The sequence below is a fragment of the Festucalex cinctus genome, chromosome 12 (assembly GCF_051991245.1).
Source record: "Festucalex cinctus isolate MCC-2025b chromosome 12, RoL_Fcin_1.0, whole genome shotgun sequence".
Taxonomy (NCBI): Eukaryota; Metazoa; Chordata; class Actinopteri; order Syngnathiformes; family Syngnathidae; genus Festucalex; species Festucalex cinctus.
This window is the reverse complement of record NC_135422.1, coordinates 11487582-11514388: the sequence shown is the minus strand read 5'-3', so window position 1 is coordinate 11514388 and position 26807 is coordinate 11487582. Positions and strand designations below refer to the sequence as shown.

General features: G+C 38.0%; 2 protein-coding genes and 1 long non-coding RNA gene across 4 annotated transcripts; 1 reads left to right on the top strand and 2 right to left on the bottom strand.

Moving 5' to 3' along the window:
- Positions 1 to 494: 494 nt before the first annotated feature.
- Positions 495 to 14056, bottom strand: LOC144031599 (transcription factor E2F2-like). Its single transcript, XM_077538903.1, has 7 exons — positions 13346 to 14056; positions 5772 to 5862; positions 5482 to 5701; positions 4247 to 4408; positions 4054 to 4168; positions 2862 to 3027; positions 495 to 2244 (listed from the first exon to the last, which is right to left on the bottom strand). Exons 1-7 carry the CDS (start codon positions 13592 to 13594, stop codon positions 1967 to 1969), a joined length of 1281 nt encoding a protein of 426 aa, XP_077395029.1. The 5' UTR covers positions 13595 to 14056; the 3' UTR covers positions 495 to 1966.
- Positions 14057 to 17376: 3320 nt separating this feature from the next.
- id3 (inhibitor of DNA binding 3) lies at positions 17377 to 19697 on the bottom strand. Of its 2 annotated transcripts, none has more exons than XR_013287680.1 (3): positions 19296 to 19697; positions 19106 to 19197; positions 17377 to 17866 (listed from the first exon to the last, which is right to left on the bottom strand). XR_013287680.1 is itself a non-coding variant. In XM_077539736.1 (3 exons), the coding sequence occupies exons 1-2, from the start codon at positions 19593 to 19595 to the stop codon at positions 19127 to 19129; spliced, it is 354 nt and encodes a 117-aa protein (XP_077395862.1). In that variant the 5' UTR covers positions 19596 to 19691; the 3' UTR covers positions 17377 to 17866; positions 19106 to 19126. The 2 variants fall into 2 exon arrangements, 1 of the variants encoding a protein (XP_077395862.1); XM_077539736.1 differs by having other exon boundaries at positions 19106 to 19180; positions 19296 to 19691.
- Positions 19119 to 26485, top strand: LOC144032077 (uncharacterized). The gene is made up of 3 exons (XR_013287681.1): positions 19119 to 19869; positions 21041 to 21334; positions 22665 to 26485. It is a non-coding gene; the product is annotated as an uncharacterized LOC144032077 (long non-coding RNA).
- Positions 26486 to 26807: the final 322 nt, after the last annotated feature.

Sequence of the window (26807 nt, the reverse complement as noted above, 5' to 3'; positions counted from 1 at the left end):
ATATTGATGTATAGTCTTAATCTTGTCTGCTTATATTTGCACATACTAAATACATTCGTAAGTCCATCCTCAGTGACCCATGTAGTGACCTCTGACCTTCTGGGGTGTCCTCTTCCTTTTGTTGGTATGTTAAGTTGCTGAGAACCATGCGCGGCCATTGTCCCCCCAGCCGAGTGGGTTCATAGTTTAGCCTTGGTCGCAGTCACGCTTCGTGTTCACCTTTTCTCTCAATGTCACTCCTCATTAGATCAATAGTTTTAGGGTCTTTAGTGCAGAGCATCCCCCCGCCCTAAAATAGGAAGGACTGTACATAAACAAAAGATGTGACACCGTGTTTGGCAACATTAACTACAAGGAGTGATGGCTTCATTATTTATTTTCATGTTTTCAACAAACACACAATATTACAAAAATATTAAGTGCTGCATGTCATACAAAAAAAAAAAAAAAAAAAGTGTATGAAAACAAATCAGCAAAAATAGGTATAAATACAAAATCACCTATGTACAAATACCAGAAACAAAAATAATAATGCTGATTGAAATTACTACAAATTCTCTGAATCTACATAGTAAAAAATTCAAATAAAACAAAATCACTCTGGCACACATTGTATAAGACCTATTTCCCATGCTGGCAAAATATAAAAAATAAAAATATATCACACCCAAACACACAATTTCAAGTTTTGTTAGGACAGGACACTTAGCTTATTTCTAAAAGCCCAAACAATAGCATCATATCATATGAAATATTACGTTTACAGATAAGTGCAGGCAGATAAACACACATTTGAATGCAAAGGAGCATAAAACGGCTTCCTTAGAAATACAATAGCAATTGTGCATTAGTTACTCCACATGCATTGCAAGCTCATTTGGAACCAAAGCTTCCAAATAAACGAGTGACTGATCCTCTTTTATTATTGGCTTGGCATTAATTAGACTTGAGCACCTTCCAAATACGAGTTTGAAAATAATTCACATTGCGAACAAATGATTGGAGATGACCTGTTTTTTTGTTTTCTTTTTGGAGTGTTCAGTGCTGTACGATGGCTTTAGCTTTCCAGTGATTCAAACCTGTAAAGCTTTGCAAAGGGCAATTAAAGCAAAAACAATGCTGCCCCCTGCAGGCCAAAGACGGGCAAGACTTTTTGGGGCAAATCAAAGGGCGAGATATAATTCCTGAGTTAAACGCGCTATAATTATCCGCTCTCTGATTTGGTACCTATATGGAGTGATTGATTGAGATCCTTTGAGGACGTATTTTTGATAATATTAAACGACAGCAGTGGTGTTTTGACGCCAAAATTAAATAAAAATAAACACAATAAAGCCAACCAAATTAAAGTGTGAAATAATTTTTAAATTGTCCATTCACTAATTAAAAATGGAAATATGAGAAATACTCATTAAATGTCTTTTTTTCTGTTGAAAAAAATACATTTTATTTTTTTTAAATGCAAAAGTTATGTTTCAATAAGATCTTTAATTTCAAACAATTTAAATAGTTAGTAGTTAATAGTTATATAGTTTGTTTTTTTTAACACGTTTTCATTTTCAGTCAAATTTTCTTCTTTTAATTGGCTTTATATTTAATTTTGGCATCACCTATAGTCCATATATGGTTAGCAAGTTAAAAATCACAAATTAAATTTCATAGGATTTACAAAAAAATTTTTTTTAAGTGTCAATAACCTACAAATCCTCATGTTACTTAATAGTAACATTTACTAGAAATTTAATATGACCACCACAGATGATTTTAAAAACTGAAATGGTTCCCTAGCCGAATCTTAGACGTGTACCTAATGTATTGATTTTTCCTTGAAATGTACATTTCTTTTTATAACCTTTTGCTCGATTGTTATCAGGACTAACCCACAAACGAATCAACTCATCTCCACAACATTTTTTGAAGGGGAGGGGCTTCATTATTTCCCCCTTTCCCAAATGTCACATCACCTTTACAAAAGATCGTTGAGGTCGTACGAGTTGAAGAAGTCGGACACGCCCTCGCCGTTCTCCAGGCTCCACAGGTAGTCGCTGTGGTCCAGATGCGGGGAGAAGCTGACGAAGGGGGAGCCGCCGCCTTCGCTGGGGTCGGCGGGGAAGGACGCGCCGGGTAGCTGGTCCTCGGTCATCTGCAGCAAGCTGGGGGGCAAACCCAGCAGACGCTCCACGTCCAGCAGAGAAGAGGAAGATGAGGAAGAGGAGTTCGGCGCAGCCGCTGTGGACATGCTCGCTGCGTTTGTTTTGGTGGAATCATGAAAAAAAAAAAATGAAAAAAAATCTAAAATGTTGTATGGGGAATGTGGCAAGTGGATCAATATTTAGGAATCTGACGTTTAATCTGGATTAGTATCTTGATTTGTCATACGTATTTCAACTCAAATGGCACAGAAATATGTAACATAATACAGGAAAATATTGCCCAAAAAAATGAGCAATACTACTGCAGATTTTAAAAAAGTAGTTGTGATCTTGTCCGCTTTGTGTTGAACCAAACACCTGTATAATGCTGCCCCCTGGTGGCCAAGGGAGTCACATCAGAAGGCGCTACAATTGACTGAATCGCAATCTACATGACTGTTTACATTCTCCATGTTATTACTGTTTTTTTATGGACTAAAACACAGAGTGCTATTTTTCTTTTCGCTTCAGTTTTATGTGGCTGGAAACGACATTTCCATTTATTGTAATGGGGTACGATATTTAGCGATATACAGTAAGTGTTTTGAGTTGCAAGCCTGGTCACTGAATGAGTTAAACGTGTAACTGAGCCTAACTTGAAACCCAAGATAAGTCTAACCCTGAACCAGGGGAAAAAAAAAAAAAAAAAAAAAAAAAGTCCCAACTTACCTTCAACAGGCTCTTCTTTGACGCTGCTGAGGCTCACTGGCGTTGCGGTGGGCTTTTCTGGTGTGACCGAGCTTTTAACCGAACTGGCGTCTTCTAAGCACTCGTCCGGACACAGGTACACTTCGATGGGACCATTCTTACTCTTCAGATAGATCTGTAATGAGCCCTGGCAATAAATAAATAAATAAATAAATAGATTGATATTTTTGGGGAAAATATCTATAAACAATACGATATAAATATATAAATAATCAGTATCAAGGAAGTACACAGTGGGACATGGATTTTCATAATAAGCGGTTTGGAAAATGGGCGGATGTACGGACTTTTAGTGAAGTGCAAAAACGTATAAATACGTTCTATTTCAAATGTTTTCAGTGTCCCAAAGACGTATTTATGCGTTTTTGTTTTTTGTTTTTTTTTATGCTAGAGCATACAGAAGGCTTTGATGCAACCTCTCAACTGTAAAGAACGGTTATTACTTAAACGGCCAGCAGGTGGCAGCAGAGTATAAGAGCTCAACCAGGGCCATGTTGAAAAAAAGCTCAAATTGCTCAAAATTCTAAATAGATTTGTGACGAATGATGAAACTTATGTATATTCATATGCTAATTGCTGTAAATGGAAACATATAATATACTTTTTTTCCTGATGAAAGAAGATATTTTAATCTTTTTTTTTTGGTAGGAGGCATGTTTTTTATAGCAATACAATGCAATATTATGTGAGCCTTGCAAAATCAGTCAAAACCCAGCAAAAGGGAATGATGGGTATTGCTTCTGTGAAAATGGCTGGGAGTGAATGAGTCAAAAAAAGTAAATAATAATAATAATAATAATAATAAACAATTAAAAAAAAAAAAAAAAAGAAGGTTAAATCCAAAAAAGTATTCAAAAATCTTGATGAATAGTCAATATGCAGTTTCCAGGGATGGAAATAATGGGTGTATGTATGGTAGAAAAAATAAAAAATAAAAATAAATATGGGGGGTGGGGGATTGGGGGAGACCCTCAAATATGCAAATCTGTGGGGGTACCGAAGTGATTATTTTATTTTTTAGCCCAAAATTTAATTTACCCATATTCTCAACACAACAGACATGAAAACAAGACTGAAGAACGTTCACATCGATATTCTCCCCTTCTTTTGAATATATTCATCACTAAAATGACAACAAAAGACGCGTCCTCACCGCCGCGGTGTCGGGCACCTGCAACTTGGTCTCGGTGGGGGCTTTGACGGCGATCACCGTCTCCTCTCGGAAGCTGCCGATGGAGCGGATGTCTTGATACGTCACGTAGCCCAGCGTGCAGATGTCGAGTTAAAGTGGGCAAACGGTAACCAAAAGAAGATACTCAAAAGTTTTGTCATGACGTGAAGGATATTTTTGGTTGTCTTTGTGCTCGGTGAGCTGTTTGAGTTTCGCGCTGCTGGAGCGGATGAGCTCGTCCAGCGATCGCTCGGCTCGCTCCAGGTCTCCGAGCTCTTTCTGCACCACTCGGGCCTTGTCTCCTCCGCCGGGGCCGCCTTCGAACACATTTCCCACCCTGAGAGAACAACAAAAATTGGAGTTGTTTCCACGACAAAAAATACTGTGGAAGTTGCAAAAAAAACATGCCTCATTGAAAGCATCAGTCACAACAGCACACGCTAACTCGCCCCTTATCAATTTCAAAATGCAATTTCAGTAGAAATTGCATGTGAATGCTAAAGAGCTGACCTGAAACGGTGAAATAATTGAATTGTTCAAATATAGAATATGAGACCCGTTTATGTCACATATAATATCTCTTGACTTTTTGGGGGGAGTGAAAATATGAGCATTTAGGAGATATGAAAATAGTTCCATGCGATGAACAGTTTCAAGTTGGAATGCTTTGAATCAGTCAAGACATTATTATTGTGAAAATGCGGAAATTTTGGGAATGAGATAAATAAAATGGCTACATAGTCATATGTACTGAATCGGTTTGAAATTGGAGGGGCATGAGCGAATGGAGGAGGTCAACATATGTGAAATGTCTGCATTAACTTTAATTTTGATGTGGAAAATGCATGATAATTATTTTACTATTTGACTTCAGTTTCCAAGGTCTGAATGAACTGAAAAGTTTCAAATATAAATCTGAAATATGAGAGGAATGTTTTTGTTGAATGTCTTATTCACTTGAACGATTATTTTTTTCTCTCGTCTTTTTGGGTAAATGTGAAATTATGGGAAAACTGGGAATTTTTTTTTATTTGAAAATTACAACTTGAATGCTGGTTCATGACGCATTTTAGAAAATTGTCCCCAATTTAATTTTGAAGGGCTCCGAATGCTGGCTAGACACACTCCTAAGCAGTAGGGGGCGACGAAGAACTGCTACAGTACGTTTCATTTTTTTTTTGGTGGAAAATGTGGAATTATGGGTAAACTGGGACTTTTTAAAAGGTGAAAACTAAAAAAAAAAAAAAAATTGTCCTTGTTCAAGATAAAGATAAAATAAATCTGACATTGTTTATAGCAATAAATATTATTTTACTGCTCGTGCTTGTTAAAACTACATGGGACGAGGACTTTGATAAAAAATAATTGCCACTACAATATTGAGGGGGAAAAAAGAAATCCTTAACTTACAGCCACTGGATGTTGTTCTTTGACTTTTTCCGGATGAGCTGGACTCCCTCCAGGACATTGGTGATGTCATAGATCCTCCTCTTTTGGACCTCCAGGACCTCCGTGGCCCAGTTCAGGTCCAGGACGCCATCGGGGGACTCAGCAATGAGGCCCACGAACTTCTTGGTCAGCAGGCCCAGCGAGGTGTCGTACCTCGTTCGCTCGCCTGGCGACTTTGGAGCTAAAAAGCAAATAATCTGTAGCACCTTACAAGGAAAATTGAAATTGTTCATTTGAAGTTGTGTTCTTACTTCTTGGACTTGCCGCAATGCCGCCTTTGCCTTTTGGGGTGCGGAACTCGGGGAGGAAAACTGGGTCTTCAAGATCCAACTTCCTTTTAGCCTGAAGAAAGACGAGGTGATTTTAGCATACACATAAGAATATACAAAACAAAAGTCTACAGTGTACAACGTGGTAAGGGCCTTCCTGTATTTTAACCCCCACTGACTTTGAATAAGCACAAGTTCAGCGCTAAATCATAAGCGTGTCACCATGCAGGGCAAGTGAGGCCCGTCATAAATGTGCCAACAGCCCTCAAGTGCAGAAACAAAGCATCCACTCACACTTTACCAAGCAATTCAAGAGGGGCTGCTTGGACAGGGAGGCGGAAGAGACCGCGGGGAGTTTAATCAGCTCAACCCGCCGCCTGCACAACGCCACAAGTCCTCAGTAGAGTCGACCCTCCCCCGAAGAGCCCTCCCATACAGATTTCTTCTTACAGTTTAACACATTGCAGCAACACAGCACCATAAAGGGGATTACATCAAATATCAACTTGAACAAAAACAACAACGTGTATGAAGTCATAATGCTACAAGAAAGGTTTGTCAAATGAAATGTTTCTCCCTTTAGAATGAAGTCTCAATGTTACACACAAAAATATATATATATAAAATTCATAATGAAGTTTTTGTTCCAGAAAAGTGGCCCAACTGCATGAAACATTCTTCTCATTATCAGCGGGGGGAGAATTTTTTTTTTCTTCCCTAAAATCAAATCACACTCTTCCTATAAAAATTAAGTCTTAAGTTACAAGAAAAAACTTGTAAAATTGAGAAAAAGTCTTACTTATAACAATATTTTTCATGACACAAGAGAAATCAGTAAGTATAAGAAAAAAAGAAAAAAAAAAGTTTTCCTGGGGACTGTCATCGGGTTATGGGAAAAAAGGGTTATGACTGAAAGAAAAGTTTGTTTTTTTGTGGGACAAAAATTGCAACATTAAATAAAAATGAAACAAAATAATGTTAGAATAAAAGGGTAATGTTATAACATTTGTAAGGTATAGAGATTTTTTTTTCAACGTTACAAGAATAAATTCTCAATTTTATGATGAAAAAAAAGCTTAAAAAAAAATGAAAAAAAAGTTACCATGTGCTGTTTTTTAGGGGAATCTATCCTCAGTTTTAGGAAAACTCACCTCACGCTTTTTTGTGCTCTGGACAAAGCCTTGTCTAATATAAAAATATTGCTATGGCGCCATCTTATGGCAACTTGGTGCCTGGGGATTATATTGAAGTAAAGGGAGAAGCTTCATTTAGTGAGGCCATAGCCTTGTCTAATAAAAATAATTAAATTAAATTAAGTACAAATATGTCTTTTTTCTTAAATGTTAGCAATGCATGCATTAAACGTCACACATGTCCATTGATACTTTCTGTGAGAGTCTTGTTGGATGGTGTGGCGTGACATTTGTCTAAAATGTGTGCCTTGGCTCAATAAATGGTTGGGAAGCAGCACTGTAGCAATCAAACCTGCAAGACAGGTCGACCCATTGGTATTGCACGAAGACGCTAACCTTGAAAGTGTGTTTGGAACATTCTTTGATAGAAGGCCAAAATGACGCTCTGGGGCAACAAACGGTTCCGCCCAACAGTAAACTTGGGCTTTTTTTTGGAACACGTCCCACAGACTACTGGAGGCGACGACGCCACACGCTGCCTGCCAACGTTTAGCATCTCACCTTGTGCTGTTCTAGCTTCTGTGTACAAACTTGGCAACTCTACGCTCCTCCGCTATGCCCAAGAAGATACTTGTTGCTAATTATCCGAGACAGCTGGCAATCTCCGGGACGCGAAATGTGGCGAATCGTATTGGACGTGAAAGCCGCCATTGTGCTAGCGTGCTAAAGCGCGACATGTCCACCTGTTAGCCAGCGACATCTGGAGCTATACAGAATGTGAAGTGAGCATGTGCGCTAATGCAGGAAAAAAATAAGACACATAAAGGACAAGAAACTTTAAAACAAAATGCTGGCTGTTAATATATAGTTTCACAATGAGCTAATCAAAGACATTTATTATGAGAGCTTTAAGTTAAAAAAAAAAAAAGTTTTACTAAGATGCAAGTAGTGCTTTGTCAGCATTTTTGTAGCATCTGTAGAAAATGCATCTTGCCAGGACAATATGCCCAAAAAATAAATAAAAATAAAATAAAATAAAAATTCTGCTTTAGCACCATTTCAAAATTACAATAGCAAATTAGGGCCACATATATATAAAAAATAAAATAAAAAATAATATATATATATATATATATTTATTTTTTATTTTAGAGGAAGGTAATATTCTGAGAAAAAAAAACAACCTCAAATTTACAAGAAAAAAAACCCTTTACATTTTAAAGTGACAAATTTGCAAGAAAAAAATCTCACAGAATCACGAGAAATAAACTCGCAATTTCTCGCAAGTATCTGAGTTTTTTTTTTCACATATTTGCCACTTTATAATGTCCAAAATATTTGAGAATTTTCTTCTCGTAAATTTGTGAGTTTTTTTCTCGTAATTTCTCGCAAGTAGCCTGTCTCAGTTTTTTTTTTCTTGCAAATCTACTAGTTTATTTCTCGTAAATTTGTTTTGAGTTTTTTTCTGACAAATTTGTCACTATAATGTCACAAATATTTGAGAATTTTCTTCTCGTAAATTTGTGAGTTTTTTTCTCGTAATTTCTCGCAAGTAGCCTGTCTCAGTTTTTTTTTCTCGCAAATCTGCTAGTTTATTTCTCCTAAATTTGTGAGTTTTTCTCACAAATTTGCCACTTTATAATGTCATAAATATTTGAGTACTTTTTCATAAATTTGTGAGTTTATTTTATTTGTGAGTATTTTCTTCTTGTAAATTTGTGAGTTTTTTTCCCCGCAAATCTGTTAGTTTATTTCTAGTAAATTTGTGAGGGGTTTTTTCTCACAAATGTATTCACTTTATAATGCATTTTCTTCTTGTAAATTTGTGAGTTTTTTTTCCTTGCAAATCTGCTAGTTTATTTCTCGTAAATTTGAGTTTTTTTTCCTACAAATTTGCCACTACAATGTCACAAATATTTGAACATTTCTTGTAAATTTGTGAGTTTTTCTTTCTTGCAAGTATGAGTTTTTTTTCTCCAAAATATGTTAGTTTATTTCAAGTAAATTTGTGAGTTTTTCTCACAAATTTCTTCACTTTATAATGCATTTTCTTCTCGTAAATTTGTGCTTTTTTTCCCCCTACAAATTTGCCACTATAATGTCACAAGTATTTGAACATTTCTTGTAAGTTTGTGAATTTTTCTCACAAATTTGCCACTTTATAATGTCACAAATATTTGAGTACTTTTTCATAAATTTGTGAGATTTTTTTTCCTTGGAATTTTACCCCCCCCTCTACAATTAAAAAATAAATAAATAAATTGATAAAAATACATTAAATAATAATAATGATGATAATAATAATAATAATAATAATAATAATAATAATAATAATAATAATAAAAAGGTTCAGGTCTCTTGTGAGACAGGCGAGACTGAGAAAATGTTACTTAAAACATTAAATGTCAAGTTCAACACACTCCAGCGTATAGTTAATAAGTTTGGGTGCTTTTGACTTGCGTTATTTTAGCCAGTAGCTGTTTGGCCTCAGGGTGGAGGTCGACCGTGTGTGCAAGGGATTTTTTCCCAGTGCATTCCAGCACGTGGATTCCTTACAGTCCGTAGTACTTTTATATAATACATGAAAGCTTGGTTTACACACGGGGATCTACACGTTTAAAAAGTGACAATTTAAGACATCTCCTTCATTAAATATGACACACGGACGGGGGGAGTTTAGCTCATATGTACTGTGTGACGAGTCAGAAGTCGATTGAGAAAAAAAGAGCAAACTCTTCTCGTCGTCTTTATCTGCAAGTATCACAGCGCTCACGTCTTGCCGCCTGCCGGCGCCGTTACGCCCGAGCAGTCACGTGACACCCTGAGGTCATCCGTCCGCCTGATTGCCGCAGAATCTCTGGTGTCACGTGATAAAAAAACATTGCCAGCACCGGCAGCAAACCTTTCCTGTCAGGCTTGTATACGACTCCAGATTCCATCCGAGCCAAAGGCGAGTTACAGTAAGCTCGCAAAAGAACGACTCTTTAGTACACAAACCCCCACCTGACTACCACACCCTTGTCGTCATAGTATAAGGACAATAATGGTTGCGTTGCCAACGACAAGAAAAGAGTCGGGCGGATCTGCCATTTTGTGCTCGTTTTTAGCTTTCGCCGGGGCTTAACTACATGTTCAACTCGCCTCATAAACCTTTTTGATTGAGTGGCTTTTGTGTGTCTGTTCCATTCAATTTCAAGTGTCAAATGTGAAAGTGAAAAAGAACATGGCGGACTTCGCACGGAGGAGGTTTTTAATACATTGGCACCACTATCAACAGGGCACTAAAGAGATTGCCTTTTACTACAACGAGGGTGATTAAAGTGGAACTTTAGTCACACATTGACACACTAAACTCGACTACGTCCTTTTACTTTCTGTATGAATGAAGCGCCATTTTGCTTTCAAACTCGCCGTTAAGTTAAATACGGTGACTTGGAAGATTCCGCGCGCTGTGGTCAAGTCGCCGTGTCACATGAGGGCGACAAGCCAAAGAGGAATTGAACAATGGACTATGTTGCAACAATCACAGCAGTGGGGGAAAAAAAGAAGCTATGCTTGTGTGTCTCCCGTCACATAATAAAAGACATTTTTCAACCGAATATTCTCTCTTACAATATTACGGATTTGCACAAGATTACACCTTTAAACACGATGTGCATAAACCCCCCCCCCCCAATAAATAAATAAATAAATAAATAAATAAAGTGCCAGCAGGTACTATTTAGCCCCAAGTACAAAATGAGTCTGTCCTAAATATAGTTCACCACTGTGAGTTACTAATAAGAATTAAAACAGAATAATTTAAATAAATCTTTATTTGTTTCTTTATGTATTCATTTGTACCAAATATGTCTAGATTTTGTTTAAGAATTAAATAAGATTGTGATCAATGGGAAAAAATGCTGTCTTTATTTACCCAAATATAAAACGACAAAACAAACAACAAAAACAAACAAGGTTATTCTAGAACAGTAATTTTAATACTGTGATATTTTTGCTCACATTAATACTGTCTGACCATTAGATTGTAGAATAAGAGTATTAGATTTGATTCTAAATTCAGCACATGCCTAAATGCAACTAACGACTATTTCAATCATCGATAAATCGACATATTTAATGATATATTGATTTATTTTCAAACTGACAGTGCAGAAACTGTATTAACACTTATTTTACTTATTACTAACACTTTATTAATGATACTGTTACTGGTTTGGTTCATAAAATGGGCAATAATATTGATCATTGTTTCCCAAAGTAAACGCAGGTGTTTATAGAGGTCTGTCCACTTTCATAGCGGATTATAAATATCTGCGATAACATACTGTCGAGGAGCTGAAATTCTGAGTATTCGGACAATTTTAGGTCAGTAAAAGATTAATTGTCATCAAAAATAATTGCAGATTACTTTACAATATATTTGATTGATTAGTTGTCAATTAATCATTGCATATCAATTCTAAAGGCAATTGTCATTTATTGACAGAAGGGGTTCACTGTAGTAGGAGTGCGCAATATGGGCTCAATATTACCATATATAGCTTCAAAAGGAAAAAAAACTGTGTGGAATGATTTATGGCTTTTTGTTGTTGTTAACATATTCTGCCAATTTTAACAATATTGTGACAAGAATAACCACCATCAGCATTTTGTTCACAATAATCCTGATGACATACTCATCGTTTTTTCCCCCTTTCAGATCTAATTAACAATTTTATACATAACATGCCATGGACACATACTTTCGCATTCCACATACCATATACAGTACACACACATGTGGGAGGGAGGTAAAGACTGCTATCAGTGCAAAAACACTCCAAGTCTATTGCGGCCTTATCAGCAACCCGCTGCCCGCTTCTGATGGCAGTACAATCAAGTCAGTCAGCTAGTTCAGGGGTGCACAACTTGCAGTCCCCTGGACCACAGATAACTTATGTGGTGTTCCATGCCAGAAACAGAGTCATATTCCATAAAAATAAACATAATCTGCTGGTTGCATCATGCATAGAACACCTGAAAGCATCATCTGTAAGGGCAGGTGGCCCCCTCGCTGTACTTAGACGACGCTAATCCTCTTGCGGCGCCTAATAGCGATGACAAGCCCGAGTGTGAGGGGTGGGTCACCACGAGATTTGGTCGCAACCATCGTGTCACCCCCTTAAATCTTTACAGCTTTGGCCCAATTTGGCAAACAACAGCTGGTACGGGGAGTAAAACAGTTCACATCGGACTTTATTTCGCACTTGAGTTGTGTCTGTCACACCAGTTATCTATTATGACCTTTTGACCCTGCGCCTTCCCTCCTGTGGTGAACAGGTTACAAAGGCAGGCAAGTGGGGCAGCTGCCATTCGAGTGTCATCACTAAAAAAGGACAAAAAGTGAAACGATGGCGACGGGTGCATGGACGATGTCAGATATATTTTCTGACCGATATGATAGCAAGTCTGGTTTCGCTGACAGTAAATTACTACAGATTATTTTTTATTAAAGTCAACAAAACAACAAAACTAAAATAATTACCAAAGTAAAATAAAGACGAGAATGCTTTTAAAAGAAATGATAACTAAATGAAACTACATTTTACATTCAGAATTAATCGGTGGGTCGCCACGGCAACTCGCAGGACGGCCACCTCCATCGCCGCCCGGTGACTCCCTCATCTATATTACCAATCAGAATTTGCAGTCTCAATAACATATCTACACAAACACACAGCTGAAATGGCGCTTACGGTTATTGGAGAATTTTTACGAGCACCGATGAAGTACACCAATACAGCGGCACATTCTTACAAATGACTATTATTAGCTTTTTAAAAAAGTCCAACTATCAACATTCTTACTTGGGAAGTGATTCCATTATCATACAGCTGGTATCATATAATCGATATTTCAGAAGGGATGTGTTAGACTAGTTTGACCAAACACTAATAATAACTTTTGTCTAAAAGTCAACCACCAAATTGTTTGGCAAGCAAAATTACAATGTCAAAACTTTGTCCTGCATTAGGAAAGTTAGTATTGCACAATATGGATATTTTAGTACCATTTCAGCGAATAACAAAATATCATTTTTATATGAATGATATTGAATCAAAATCATTTATCAGTTACAACTATCAGATAGCTACAGTTAGTTAGTATGTATCTGGAATTGTGGTATCAACGTGTCTTATAGTTCCATATGGAGCCAACAAACCCCAAACATTATTGTCCTGATTCACCCAATATGAACAACACCATTTCCAAATTTACTGTAATTATTTTCTGTGATGTATTGTCTCGAATACGTTTGACTGACTCTATTGTGTCTTCCCACGTCAACAAGCGATTAAAACATGCATACCAGTGGCACATTATTCCACCCACACTCGCACACAAAAAACACACAACCGGGTTTGTTGTTGGATTCCTTACCGGCAGGCGTCCGGTGGTCGATCTGATGGGCTTCTGGTCGGGTCCGTGGGGGGTCGAGTAGAGGCTGTGTGCCCTTTGTTCCACCGCGGCGGTGTTGGGGCAGATCTGGCTGAAGTAACCCACCGGTACCGTGCTCAGGGGCGGACTGGACAAGCCGGTGCCGAAGAACTCGCCGGCCACGAGCTTCATCTTGTGTTGGCTGCACGGAAGCCCCGACGCCGGGGAGACGCCTTTGGGCAGGCGCATCATTGTACCGCAAAGGGGACCCGTTTAAAAAAACAAAAAACAAAAACAAAACAACCAACAACCAAACAAACACAAAAGAAATACAATACTACTACTACTAATAATAATGATAATAATAAATAATTATTATTAAAGCATTTAGATTTAGACCTCAGTCGAGGTCCAAAAGTCTAATGGCACCCAAAGTATACATTGAAGAAACAACAACGCGCTGGTTCCGAGTGGTGACGTCAGTAAAAGGGCGAACACCGCCTGTTAAAAAAAAAAACTGTACACAAATACTCCTCACGATCCACAAAACATGTCTTAAAACGTACAAGAAGTTCACCAAAGTGTGTTTAAAAATGTCCACAGGCTCGCACAAAAGACCACCGAGGGTTCGGCGGAGTGCTTCCGGCTTGTTTTTTTTCTTTTCTTTTCTTTTTTTTTCACCCTTCTGTGCGTGAGATTGTGACCCAGTCCGCCCCGAAGTCACCAGGCTCCCTTCTCCATTCAGTCCGATGTTTTAGCGCCAAAGTTCGTCGCGCGAAATTTAGATCTCCCGCGGTTGGAGCTCGTCGCCGATTGGCCGGCGGCACGCTCGGCACGCCACATTTGCATAAAACAGTTGGGTCGGCGAGAAGGAGGGGGCGAGGGGGGCTGGTTCCTCTTAAAGAGGCAGCAGCCTCTTTTTGTTCGCTTTGGGGACACATTGTTCTTATGCTGAAAACTGAATGAAAAGTGATAGTTTGAACAGTTTTAAGAAAAAAATAGTGACATAGCTTAAAAATAGTTTTAGAAAAGCAATATTTCAAGGCTAGCAAGGAAGTTATCAATACAATAATATTCTCCCATAAACTATTAAAGATCATTTTCCGTTACAGCACAGTGTTTGCAGAAGGGAAATTAAGCAACAGAAGTATGAAATATTACACAAGTGCGAGTCCCTTACAAATATGATGCAATTGTATTCTTTTTATTTAAATACACATCCTTAGTCCTGAAAACAACCACTCCAGCAGTTTAAATATGATCAAAGGCACAAATGTAGAAGCTAGTGCCTCAGATGCTCCATGCCTCTTTAGGAACAAATGTTTTTTAATAGTACTGATGGTGGTGATGACATTAAAAGAAACATAACATATAATACAAGCATGGTACGTACATAAGTTTATAGTATCAAAGTCATATTATTAAACAAAGTATCAAATGTAAGTATTATAAATAAAACAATTTGTATCAGTATATAAAAGTAAATGAAAGACTTTAAGAATAAACAAATAATAATAATGATAATTTAAAATTAAATCAATATAAAATGTCATAAATACATAAATAAATATTAAAAATAGTATGCAATAATATAATACAAATAATTTTATGCAGAATATATGCGAATGAAGTGCAGTGTTAATCACGAACCAACCAAACATTGCAATGGCATTAGTCTATCCAACATATTCTATTTACCATGACTACTGTTGTGTCATTCTAATAAGTCATACAAGTTCTTATGAAATGTTCTCCATTGTAGTCGTGTAGTTGCCAAAATGCAACTCACAATAGCAAAAATGACCGAACAAACACAAAGACAGCGTGTTGTAAAATGTAGGAAAGGCCACATATCGCCTCACGGACTCCATTAGACTTAAAACGAGTATGTATGGCTTGAGAAAAAGGGTCAGCGTGCACACACAAAGGCTATTGTGGCCATTGGCAGGAGTGTGTGTGTGATAATTGGATTCATGCAGGAGCAGCGCTCGTGCTTGCTTATTGGCTCAGAGGAGATATTGAAAGAAAACAGCCCCTCCCCCAACACACGTGCACGCATGCACGCACGCGCACACACTAGGCCATATGACTTGCTTATGATAGTGCCTCTTAAACTTTTTAAACAAAGTACCATCCCAAAAAGTTCTTCTATACAGTACTACATTAGATCTCTAAGTACCACTAAAATGAACAACACTGAAATACAGTAATAAATTACTTTAAAAAATAAATAAATATTAATGTAATAAATTACTTTAAGACTATTTTCGTAGACAGGTGTACGTGAGCTCAGCGTAAAAACTGGCGCATCCTCGTTTTCGTATTGGCGAAAGTCATGCTTTTATTTTATTTATTTTTTAAACTTTTGTTTAGTATTATTGTACAATGGTTAACTTTTCTTAAAAGATTGTTTTCATTGTCATGTTTCAGTAGCTGGCAGTGATGCCGCTGTATCCCAAAAATAATCGTTAGCGAGTTGGCAGGCTAGCAGTCTAGTGAGCTAGCGTTCTCAGTCTTTGCATGTTTTCAGCACCTATCTTCAAACATATTGAATGTATTTAAAAAGAAATCACTCAAAATTGTCTACAGTGTCTTTAACTGAAGAACAACAACAATAACAACTTAAAAATGGAATAAACAGCAGCAGCAGCAGAGTGATTTAGTGGTTTAGCACATCTCCAAAAGTTTCTTTTGCGTGTGAATTTGTGTGGTAGGTATCTTCGTCCAACACTGCCATCTTGTGGTACAATTTGGTATATCTTGTATATATGTTGACAAAGCCACGACATGTAGAAAACTGAACGTAGATTCAATCACAGAGCATTTCTAGCTGTGAGGCAGTCATGCAAACCACCATGACACAGTACTCATGAGCACCATAATTAGTTACACGACATACATTGGGATTAAAAATAAAATAAAATAAAATAAAATAAAATAAAATAAAATAAAATAAAATAAAATAAAATAAAATAAAATAAAATAAAATAAAATAAAATAAAATAAAATAGCAAGCAGATGGCACCTCATGAGTCGCGTTACTTCTGGTAAGCAGTTTTATTCTATTTGAGTTCACTAACATTTCTGATGGTTATTGCTGCACAGCCAGTACAATACATATGTACAGTATAAATGTGATACGACAAAGTGAATCTCACTATTACCACTAGATGTCAGTGTTGTATAAAGAGCTACGGCTCTGATAAAGCGTGGAGTAAACAGATCCTTGAAACCACTAGATGGAGCTATAACCCATTTTTTGGGGGGTTGTACTGATGCTAATTTTGTCTGGCATTTTACATCTTTCCTTTTTTTAATTATTGGTGAGATAATTATACTAACAAATGACAATAAGACATTTTGACAGAGTAAGACATGTTGACAGTGAATGAATGGATCCAATCTGTGAGACAGGAACCAGTTAGTTGGGCAGTGAGTAATTCCACCTTATGCCACCTGGGGGAGTCATTGATACAATTTTTGCCAAAAAGTGGGGAAAATTACAACGTCTTTAAAACTTTCCAGTGTTTTTTTTTTTTTCACTGTATGCTTAAATTAATACTTCAGGACTTTCTAATCAGATGTTTGAGTCATTTTGGTGACGTCATACAAACAGTGCCCACTTTAACAGGTGCATACTGAATGCTTTTACTTTCACATAACCTATCATTTTCACTTTTACTTTATTTTTTTAAATAAAGCTATGCACATTGTTACTGCTGCATGACAGTGCATTTTATCAATAGTCATTTTTTCTTTTTTCTATGTTTATTTATGCAAAATATACTTGCATAAATGTTAAAAATATAATAAAATACCATCCAATCAAATTATAAATGTCAATAAAATTGCCGCCGTTTCAACCATGATGACAAATAATTTTCAAATAACACACTTTGGAAAATCTTAACACACAGGAAAGCCACCACCCCCGCAACCCCCAACTTTTTTGAAATTGATTTGTCCACCCATGCGCATCCTGTGGTAGCCACACCCGCTCTATACCTTCACACCATATGCATCAAACCACCCTGTTCTGTTTGTTTCAAACAGGTTTATTTCACGACATAACAGCATATTACACACAACAAACTTTACAAGAACGAGTTTATGAAACTCATGGGAATATCGTCTGTGGAAATAACACAACAATCCCCGCAGACAGTTTATAAGTAACTCTATTATAGAGTTCTGGATTGTTATAATAATAATTAAAAAAAAAAGAAACCTCGCATATGCACCTTATCGATATGTACAGGTGTTGTATGGAGGTGATAAAACAAACATTGGTGACAGCTGGAATGCAAATATTTGAAGGTGCAGTATAGGAACGGGTCCAAAATGGAGGCCTGATGAAGCTTTGGTGTGTTGATGCGTCCATCCCGGACGGAACGAGCAGAAAAACAGTCAAGCGCTTTCCATCTCGTCTGCATACCTATCCCACCCTCTCTCTTGACCCCCCCCTCCTCCTCCTCTTGTGCTCTTCTGGCCTGCAGTGAAGTGGAGACATGTGTTTCCCTGCACCTGCATGGAGAGAAGGAAAGAAAAAGTCAAGTCAAGATTCCTCATCCTCCTCCCTCCTCCCTCCCTCGCCGCCGCCGCAGACAGACTGGCGCCGAGCGTGGAGCGTTCATTAACCCCGGGCAGATAGCGATGAATCCGCTTTCAAATGGAACCCGGGCCTCACGGCGTAATTAGCCGCCGCTCTGGATTATTCACGCATTATCAATGGGCTGCTTTATCCGAAAGATGGTTTTCAAGTGATTTCACACTGACAACCGCACCATTCCACTGCCCCCCAAAATAAAACTAAATAAGTTCCTTAGCTTTGGAACAACAGGGAGAACATTTTATTTACGCTAAGTAAGACACTAAAATGCTGTTTTTTCTATTATTTTGCTAGGTTTTGTTAGATTTTTAGGGAGGGGTGAGACACATGTGGCCCGTGGGCTATGATTTGATCCCAGCAGAACATTTTAAGCGGACCATCATGCAAAAACCACAGGGGATGTGTTACAAAACTGCCTAAAAACTTGATTCAGTATTGTTAATAAATAATAAAGTTGAGAAACAATGTGATTTTTTTTTTGTGTGTGAATTGCACATTGGAGCTTTATCAACATATTCTGAAGATTTTTTTTGTTTCAAAAATGCATTTCAATGGCTGTCAGTGTCAACTATACACGCGTTTAAAAGATTTTGCAATTTGTTCAAAATCCTTAAAGTGCCTAAAAAAAAAAGTCACTTATCACATTATTTTTTCATACATTTAGTGTGGAAATGGAAGTTGCTTTTAATGTACTGTTGCACAATGTCTAACGTAGGAGAGTATAACTGTTTTGTATGTAGTGTTGTATATTCAAATCACGTCAGAGGGAACAAAAACAAAAAACAATCATTTTGTTTTAAAATAATTCTATATCCAATCGGAAATAGGATGAAAAATGTCCAAATCAGGAGGTCCACGACAACCAATTTTATGTCTCCATTCAAAATCTCATTGCCAATTTAAAGCAACTTGTGAAACAACAAAAAGATTAAATTGTTTATTATAACGAGTTTTTTAATAGTCGAACTTGTTGTTTAAAAGTAATTAAAAAAACAACAGTTTCTCAGTTTTTGATGGTTGGTCGTGAAAAATAAATATTGGCCCACACACAGTATGTTGCTCACCCCTGATCGATCCCCATTGACATACAGATGACGTTTCCCACTCAAAGTATGACTCATAAAGGTTACCAAAATGGGGGCAGTCGTACCTACCATGATCAGAAATGATATATCCTAATGGCACAATCGCCCTTCATCTTTGGAGAAAGTCCTGGTCAGGTCGGCAGTCTAGAAGAAGACCCAAACTTTAATCAACAAAACTCCGTTGCATTTACGACTATTTTTATGTTTGCACCCAGATAAATCAGTATCATCAAAGACTTAGTAGTCCAAACCTGCTTACCTTTATCGACAAGAGCCTCGGGGTCTCTTCGGCCTCCAGGGCGATCTGTAAATCGAAGATGTAGTCGATGACGTGCTGCAGAATCTCCACTTGGCTCACCGTCTTGTTGCGGGGGATGCTGGGCACCAGCGCCGCCAGCCGCGAGTAGCAGTCGTTCATGTCGCCCGCCGGCACCTCCACGCACGCGTGCTGCTGATGTTGCTGCTTCGTCGTCCGGCCGATAGCCAAGCTGCGCTCCGAAATGCAGCACACGGCCTTGTAGCAGTTCCTCCCTGAGCGAACGGGACTGATGGCTTTCATGGCGGACTTGGACAAATATGAAGAGTCGTCACGGTTTGTTGACTTCCGCCTTGGTGAGAGGAGCTCGCGTCGCTGTCAAGACGAGGGTCTACAGTACGGCTTTATAGGGCGAGCGCCAGACCACGCCCTTTCACTAGCGGCAGTTTCTGATTGGCGGAAGCGAATAGAGGCGGCTTCTCATTGGCCGATACCGCCTAGTGGTCGCGGTGGTAAAGAATGAGGAAATGCGACCTGGGTTGCCTTCAAGGGATTGTCAATCAATTACCTTTTCCAGGTAGGACCGAGCAAAACAAATTGGAATATTATTGAAAGCTGGCTTTAAATAGGGTTGTACAAAGTTCTCTGCAGCTGCCATACCAAAGTCATGAAAATTATTTACATTAAAACAAGTTATATATTATGGACATTTGTGGGTTGATGTTTACTGGCTTTTTAAGACTTTTTTTGTTGTTTTTTTTTTGTTTTTAATAATAAGAATAGATTTACTAGTATGACGTCCTTAATGAATTGTGGGACAAATAATTGTCTGAAATTCTGAATGTTCACTTATGTTTTAAATAATACATTTTGTTTTTATTGTCATACTTGAACTCCCCACTTGTGGGGTCAATATGAGTATGGTCGATAACACATTTATAAAAAAAAATAAAAATAAATAAATATATTTTTGTAATATTTTATATTCAACATTTTTATTATTTGGAACACTTTTTGGAAGATTTCTTTCACTTAACCTTTACAATTATTTACTGTTTATGTTATTACAAAATGGTTCCATTATTTTATTTTAAATGAGATAATGTATGTATTTTATTTTACAATACATTTATTATTGCAATATAGTGCAAATATTTATGATTTCATTTTAAGTGTTCTATTTTTGAAAAAAAAAAGTTACTTTGAATACTTTTATAAACCTATTTTATTTATTCCTTTTTTGCAGCACAAACTTCCCTCCAAAGTCTCTTGAGTAATAGAAACTGTCAAATGTGTCTCAACACTGCGTTTCAACACTGTTTACAGTTTTTGCAATATGTTTGGTTAAGTGCAAGCTCAGCAAAAAAATATTATCATAGCCCATGAGTAGTAACTCGGCTACTATACCTCATAGTTTAAAAAAAAAATACTAGCAGACATAATGAAGGTAAAAGGTCAAGCGGAGTCTTTTCTTCTTGTGGGACACTTTAAAAAAAATAATAATAATGTGCCTCAGAGAACACATGATGCACATCTGTATCTTGTCAAATAGATAATAATAAATAAATGAATAACAAAATAAAAAGAAAGAAACAACAACAATATTGAAATAATTGCAAAGACACAAGTTGGCTGCCAGGGAAGCACGTCCCGTTCTGCTCCTTATATTTATGTCTTATTTTCCCCTCCTCTCTCTCTCTGTGTCTCTCCCTCTCTCACACACGCACACACACAATCCTGTTTTGTAGAGGAATGCAGCGGCCAGCCAGCTGTGTGTCCTATCCCGGCCCAGCTGTGTTGATCTAACGCGCCAGTCCCAGACATGCTGGCGCCAGCCTCCCGACGTCATCCATTCACCCGACGCGTACTCAACCCCCCCCCCCCTCTTGACGATTCTCCACTCCGCCCTCGCGCGGAGACGCTCAACGCTCTGATTGGCTCGCTCCACTGCCAATCAACGACACTGCGCTTCACATCGGCGCAAAAAAGAACCAAAAAGTGTGGATATTTGCAGGGAAATGTGAGGTTATGACTTGTAAAAGGTAAGGTGGAGTGTTGTGATGATACCAAGTATGATTTAAGATACATATCACTGAGTTTGACCAGTTTGTGAAGGAGGAAGTTATAAACATTCCCCTTTTCAAACTTCCCATGAAGGGATAGTGGGAAAATGACATACAAGCATGATTAATGAGCTAACTTAAATACTGCTGACTTCAAGCAGTTCCCTTTCTCAGATCAGTCTTGTAATGCAACCAAGTAAAATGATATTTTCACAGTCCCTAAATATAATATATACATTTCCTCAAACCATCTTCATTAGAACAAACAAAAGTTTGTTGATAAGAGTGAGGTACGCTATAATTCATATTAATACAGTGAAGTCAAAACTAGTGTTGTTCCAATACCGATACTGGTATCGGCAGAGGTGCCGATACTGCATTAAAACAGTGGTATCGGTATCGGTGGCTACTCACAAGTAACATGCCGATACCATTAATTCCAACGCTAATATAGGATCTTGGATGCAGCATCTTGTGTCTTGCTCATGCACGACATTCACTGATATGTGATATGTTCACTACATGCCAATCTAAGATATCCTATTGGCCCTTGAATGCTCTGAACCAATGGCAGGACAGCTTTTTCATGTTGAGGGAAAAAAACAACAACTTAGGTATCGGTATCGGCCGATACTGCAAAGCTGGGTATCGGTATCGGGGGCCAAAAACCGGTATCGGAACAACACAAGTCAAAACATCAATTAGCTTGCATATGGCTAAACATCCTCAAGCTAACTTTGCTCATTAGCCAACATGATGTTTAAGATCACTGATCAAAACTTAAAAAATAAAACTAACAAAACAATTTGAACCACCATTTTTGCCAAATTCAATGTCCGAAAATGAGTTTTTATACTACAGTACACAGATATGGTAATTTCCAGACCCCATGGGGGCTAAAGCTGGATCATGGAGACCCCGCCCCAAACGCAAAAAAATTCCAGACAATTGATAAGAAAACATCCTTTATCAAATAAATCAGGTATAAAACGAATCTACCAACAAACTTAATAACCGGGTTCCCCATTAAGCTATTAGGGACATTTCGGAATCCCACCAGGGCCCCAACTAGCAACTAGACAACAACAGCTAGTAAGTGGCCCTATGAGGGGATTCCCGCCGCAAAACTGTTTTGTCATTGATATGAGCCAATGTCAGCCATTTATTGGGGCCCCATCATACCTGTTAGCATAGCAAATAGCTAAATTATACACTCCATGGTAACTTTAACTTTAAGATACTTTTTTTCAAATGATTATTTACCCAAAGTATTACTTTCGGCTACTTTATACAAAACTGTCTCACACAGACTTGACGCATGCGCACAGGCGGGATCAGGTGCTCGCCCTGCAGAAGAGCACGGACACAATCGCCTCTCTCTTTCAATGGATGGGAGAATTCCGAGCCTGGCGTCAGTGAGTCTGCCTCTCCTCTCCTCCCCCCCTCGTCTCTCCCGCTCCCTCCCGCCCTCCTCCATGCAGCTGGACGCAGACAATCAAGCCATCAACAATCGCCACGCATAATGATCACCACCCTCCTCCTCCTCTTTTTCTTCTTCTCTGCTCAATCAAATTACAATCCTAGTGTATGTTTAACAGGCGAAACGTGGTGGAAACACGAAGAAAAAAAAATCACAAAATGAGCTTGAAGCCACGTGAATGAACTAAACGACAGTTAAAAGGTCAGCTTGCTCACCGACAAAGTTGTGGCGTCTGCAATGACTCTGGTGATATGCGGTGATGTCATCATCGAAGCGTGTCATCCAGGGAGGTCACGACGCTTTTCCACTAAAAGATCACGTCAAATCGGCACGTCGCAGCCAAAACAGAAGACCCAGAAATTATCTTGTTTTTCAGACAGCCACACTGCGTCTTGCGCAAAATCGGATCATCAGACGAGGGCTAGCTAGCGTGCCATATGAGATGGTTTTAATGTTTGTCGCAAAAGTACCGATAGGGCCATAAATGAGTGATTTCCTAAGAAGGTACATAGTGGGGAAAAACATGTAGGAAACATCATCATATGAATAGTAGAGGTGTCAAAATTAGTGCATTAATTTTGAGTTAATTTAAAGTTCCTTTAATGCCACTAATTTTTTTAACGCACGATTAATGACCGCCCGTTACTTGGAAAGTAACAATTCCACTCGTAACGCAGCAGAGACATCCAGTCAAAATTTTAATACATATATTTGTGGAGACTGGGGTCAAGTTGTATTTTTGCAATTTTAAAGAATGTGCAGAACTTCACGTTACTTCATGTTAAAGATTAGATTGCTATTATTACGAAAATAAAAATTCACTGCAATCATGCCATCTAGTGGCAGAAAAATGACCAACACAAATCAATATCACACACCTTTAATTTTAACTCCATTTTATGAATTATTAAATTGCTGTATCAATGACTAAAAGATGCAGCCATATTTTTATTAGTTTATTTTAGTTTATCTATTCTATTATTATTATTCTAGTCTATCTATTCTATTCGTTTAATTTTAGTTTAATAGTTCAATTTTTTCTGTTTTTTTTTTAAGTATGAAAACTTAAAATTTTTTTTTTCTTGTTTATTAAGAACAGAAATAAAAGTTGTGATTAATCGTGAGTTAACTACTGAAGTCAGGCGATTAATTGCAATTAAAAAATTTAATCGCCCGACACCCCTAATGAATAGTTTTCATTTTTTAATCATGTTTAAAGATGTAGATTATTAAATTAACCTACAATTGTTCCTAGCCACAAAAATGAAAGACAGTTGAGGATCAAAACAGTCAACAGTTTCTAATCTCTGTAGAAATCACTGAGGCTCACACTTGCTGTTTTGTCTTCTATAAAATTTGCACAATGTTACACACGATACTGTCCGCCACCTAGTGGCCGAAATTGGAATTACAGCCCAAAATAAATATAGCAATGGAAGGGGATTTAATGTGTATCACTAAGAAGCCCAAATCATCAGAGAAGTGATCTGAAATCGGCAATATTGATATATGACGTGTATGATGCCTTATAGCAAAATATATTATATTATGGCAAAATGTATGTTTTTTTTTAAAGCAAAAAGTGTTTCATTGGCAAAATACAGTGTCAAAAACAATATAGTATTTGCATTAATGCAGTATTTTTAGTTTTGTTTTTTTTGTTTTTTATAAAAATACCTTTTAATACAAATTTCTTTTTCATGGCCAAAAATCGGTATTTATGGCAAACGATTTTCACTGTAAAATATACTGTTTTCAGTACAAGAGCAGCTTTTTATAATCATAAAAAAAATGCATTTTTGAGCATATAAATTCTGTTGCAACAGGCCTCACAATTTATAGAGTGCCCAACTTTTAGGATTCGATCGTATTATTGCTGAAAAATAAGTTCTGTTATAATTTCCTACTCATTTTGAAACATGATACAAACAAGTTTTATGGATGTTTTATTCACCAAAATCGTGTAATGGGAAAGGCTGCATCACATGTAATAATAACCGCGTAAATTGAAATGTCTACAAGCAAGGAGTTGTTTTGAAGTAAAACCCCACCTTTAGACATACATGCCATAAAAAGCGCACGCCTGTCAACCAGCGTTCCACTTCCACACCGGTGCGGCTTCGCTGCGTGGGAACGCGGCTGTTGATGTAGTCAGGTGACCCTGCCCGTGTCCTTGGATGGGAATATTTGACACGCGCGAATAAATGGAGGCTAAGCAACACGTACGGCAGGTGGCAAGGGTGCGTGGGGGCGCCAACAAGCCACGGCGACCATGCGGGGGCCAAAACAAGCATTTCACCATGTGACTCAGCGACTGAGGCTACCAGCTGCTGGTCACACTTTTTGTTTGGTCGCTTGTCTCGACCCTGAATGGAACGGTCCGTTTAGTCGATAGCCACCCGGTGAGCTTCAACACCTGGCTTCGTGTTAGCTATACTTGCTATGTTGTTAGCATGACTCCGCAAATTTGGAAATAAAAAACATGACTTTTCAGGTGACACACTTCCACTACCTCCTTATTAGAATCCAAGTTGCAGTGAGTCGGGTCTACCACATATTTGATTCATTAATTTAACACACGTGCTGTTCCCGCTGACAACAGTTGCACAAGTTTATTGCACACATAAAACAAATTAGATCACACTGTGTGTGTGTGTGTGTGAGAGTGAATTCCGTCATACATCACACACCCGATCAGACTGGACGAGGAAGACCAGCTTGCCTTTGTCATGTCTGCACACGCTCCCTGTGCTGTTTATTCGCCCTTCCCAAAAGAGCGCAATGTGGAGATTAGGGCCCTGCCGCGCTTCCATGAATGGTCATCTATTCCGTTCGGCGCGAGTTAGCGGCCGATGCTGTTTTCCGTCTGTCCTATGGGCAAGACTTAGAGAGGCCTTCAATGGGAGGAGAATATACTGCGAGTGCTTGCCTCATGGCGGGTGTGCACACAACACTTTTAGATAGAATGACAGATCATTTCTGGATAGTAGCTAGCTTGCTAGCAATCATCTACATCAATGGTGTACAAACTCGGCCCTTGAATGCCGGCGTTCTGCGGATTTCTTAGATGTTTCCCTGCTCCAATGCACCTGTTCCAATGAACAGGATAATTATCAGGTTTATGCAAAGCTTGCTGATGAGCTTCAGGTGTGTTGGAGAAGAGAAACATCCAAAACCTGCAGGACTACGGCCCTCGAGGAACGAGTTTGGACACCACTGTAGATAGATAGAAAGCTCGCTAGCTATCATCAGTGGAAGGAGAGAGGGAGAGATTGAGATAGAGAGAAGGATCTAGAGAAGGATAGAGATAGATGAAGAGATGGAGAGATAGATGAAGAGATGGAGAGATAGATAGATAGATAGATAGATAGATAGATAGATAGATAGATAGATAGATAGATAGATAGATAGATAGATAGATAGATAGATAGATAGATAGAGAAAATAAAAACAAATAGAAAAAAAGAGAGAAATAGAGAGATAGAGATAGATAGACGCAGAGATAGAGGGAGAGATAGATAGATAGATACATAGATGAGAGTTGGATAGATAGATAGAAAGATAGAAAGATTAAAAACAAAGAAAAAAGAGATAGAGAGAAATAGAGATAGGTAGAGAGAAATAGAGAGCGATAGAGATGGAGAGATAGACAGATGACAGCTAGATTGATGTATCGTTGGATAGATAGATGAGAGATAGACAGCTAGCTAGCTAGCTAGATACATAGAAAGAAAGAAAGAAAGAAAGAAAGAAAGAAAGAAAGAAAGAAAGAAAGAAAGAAAGAAAGAAAGAAAGAAAGAAAGAAAGAAAGAAAGAAAGAAAGAAACACTCGAAATACATGCAAAGGATCCTTGAGTGTTGCTGAACATGCCACGGCCACACTGACAAATGCTTGAAACAAACGACAGGAGAAACGGTGGATGCTGCAGGGGTTCAGCTGGGCACACTCCGTCCCTGGTGGGTATGTGTGCA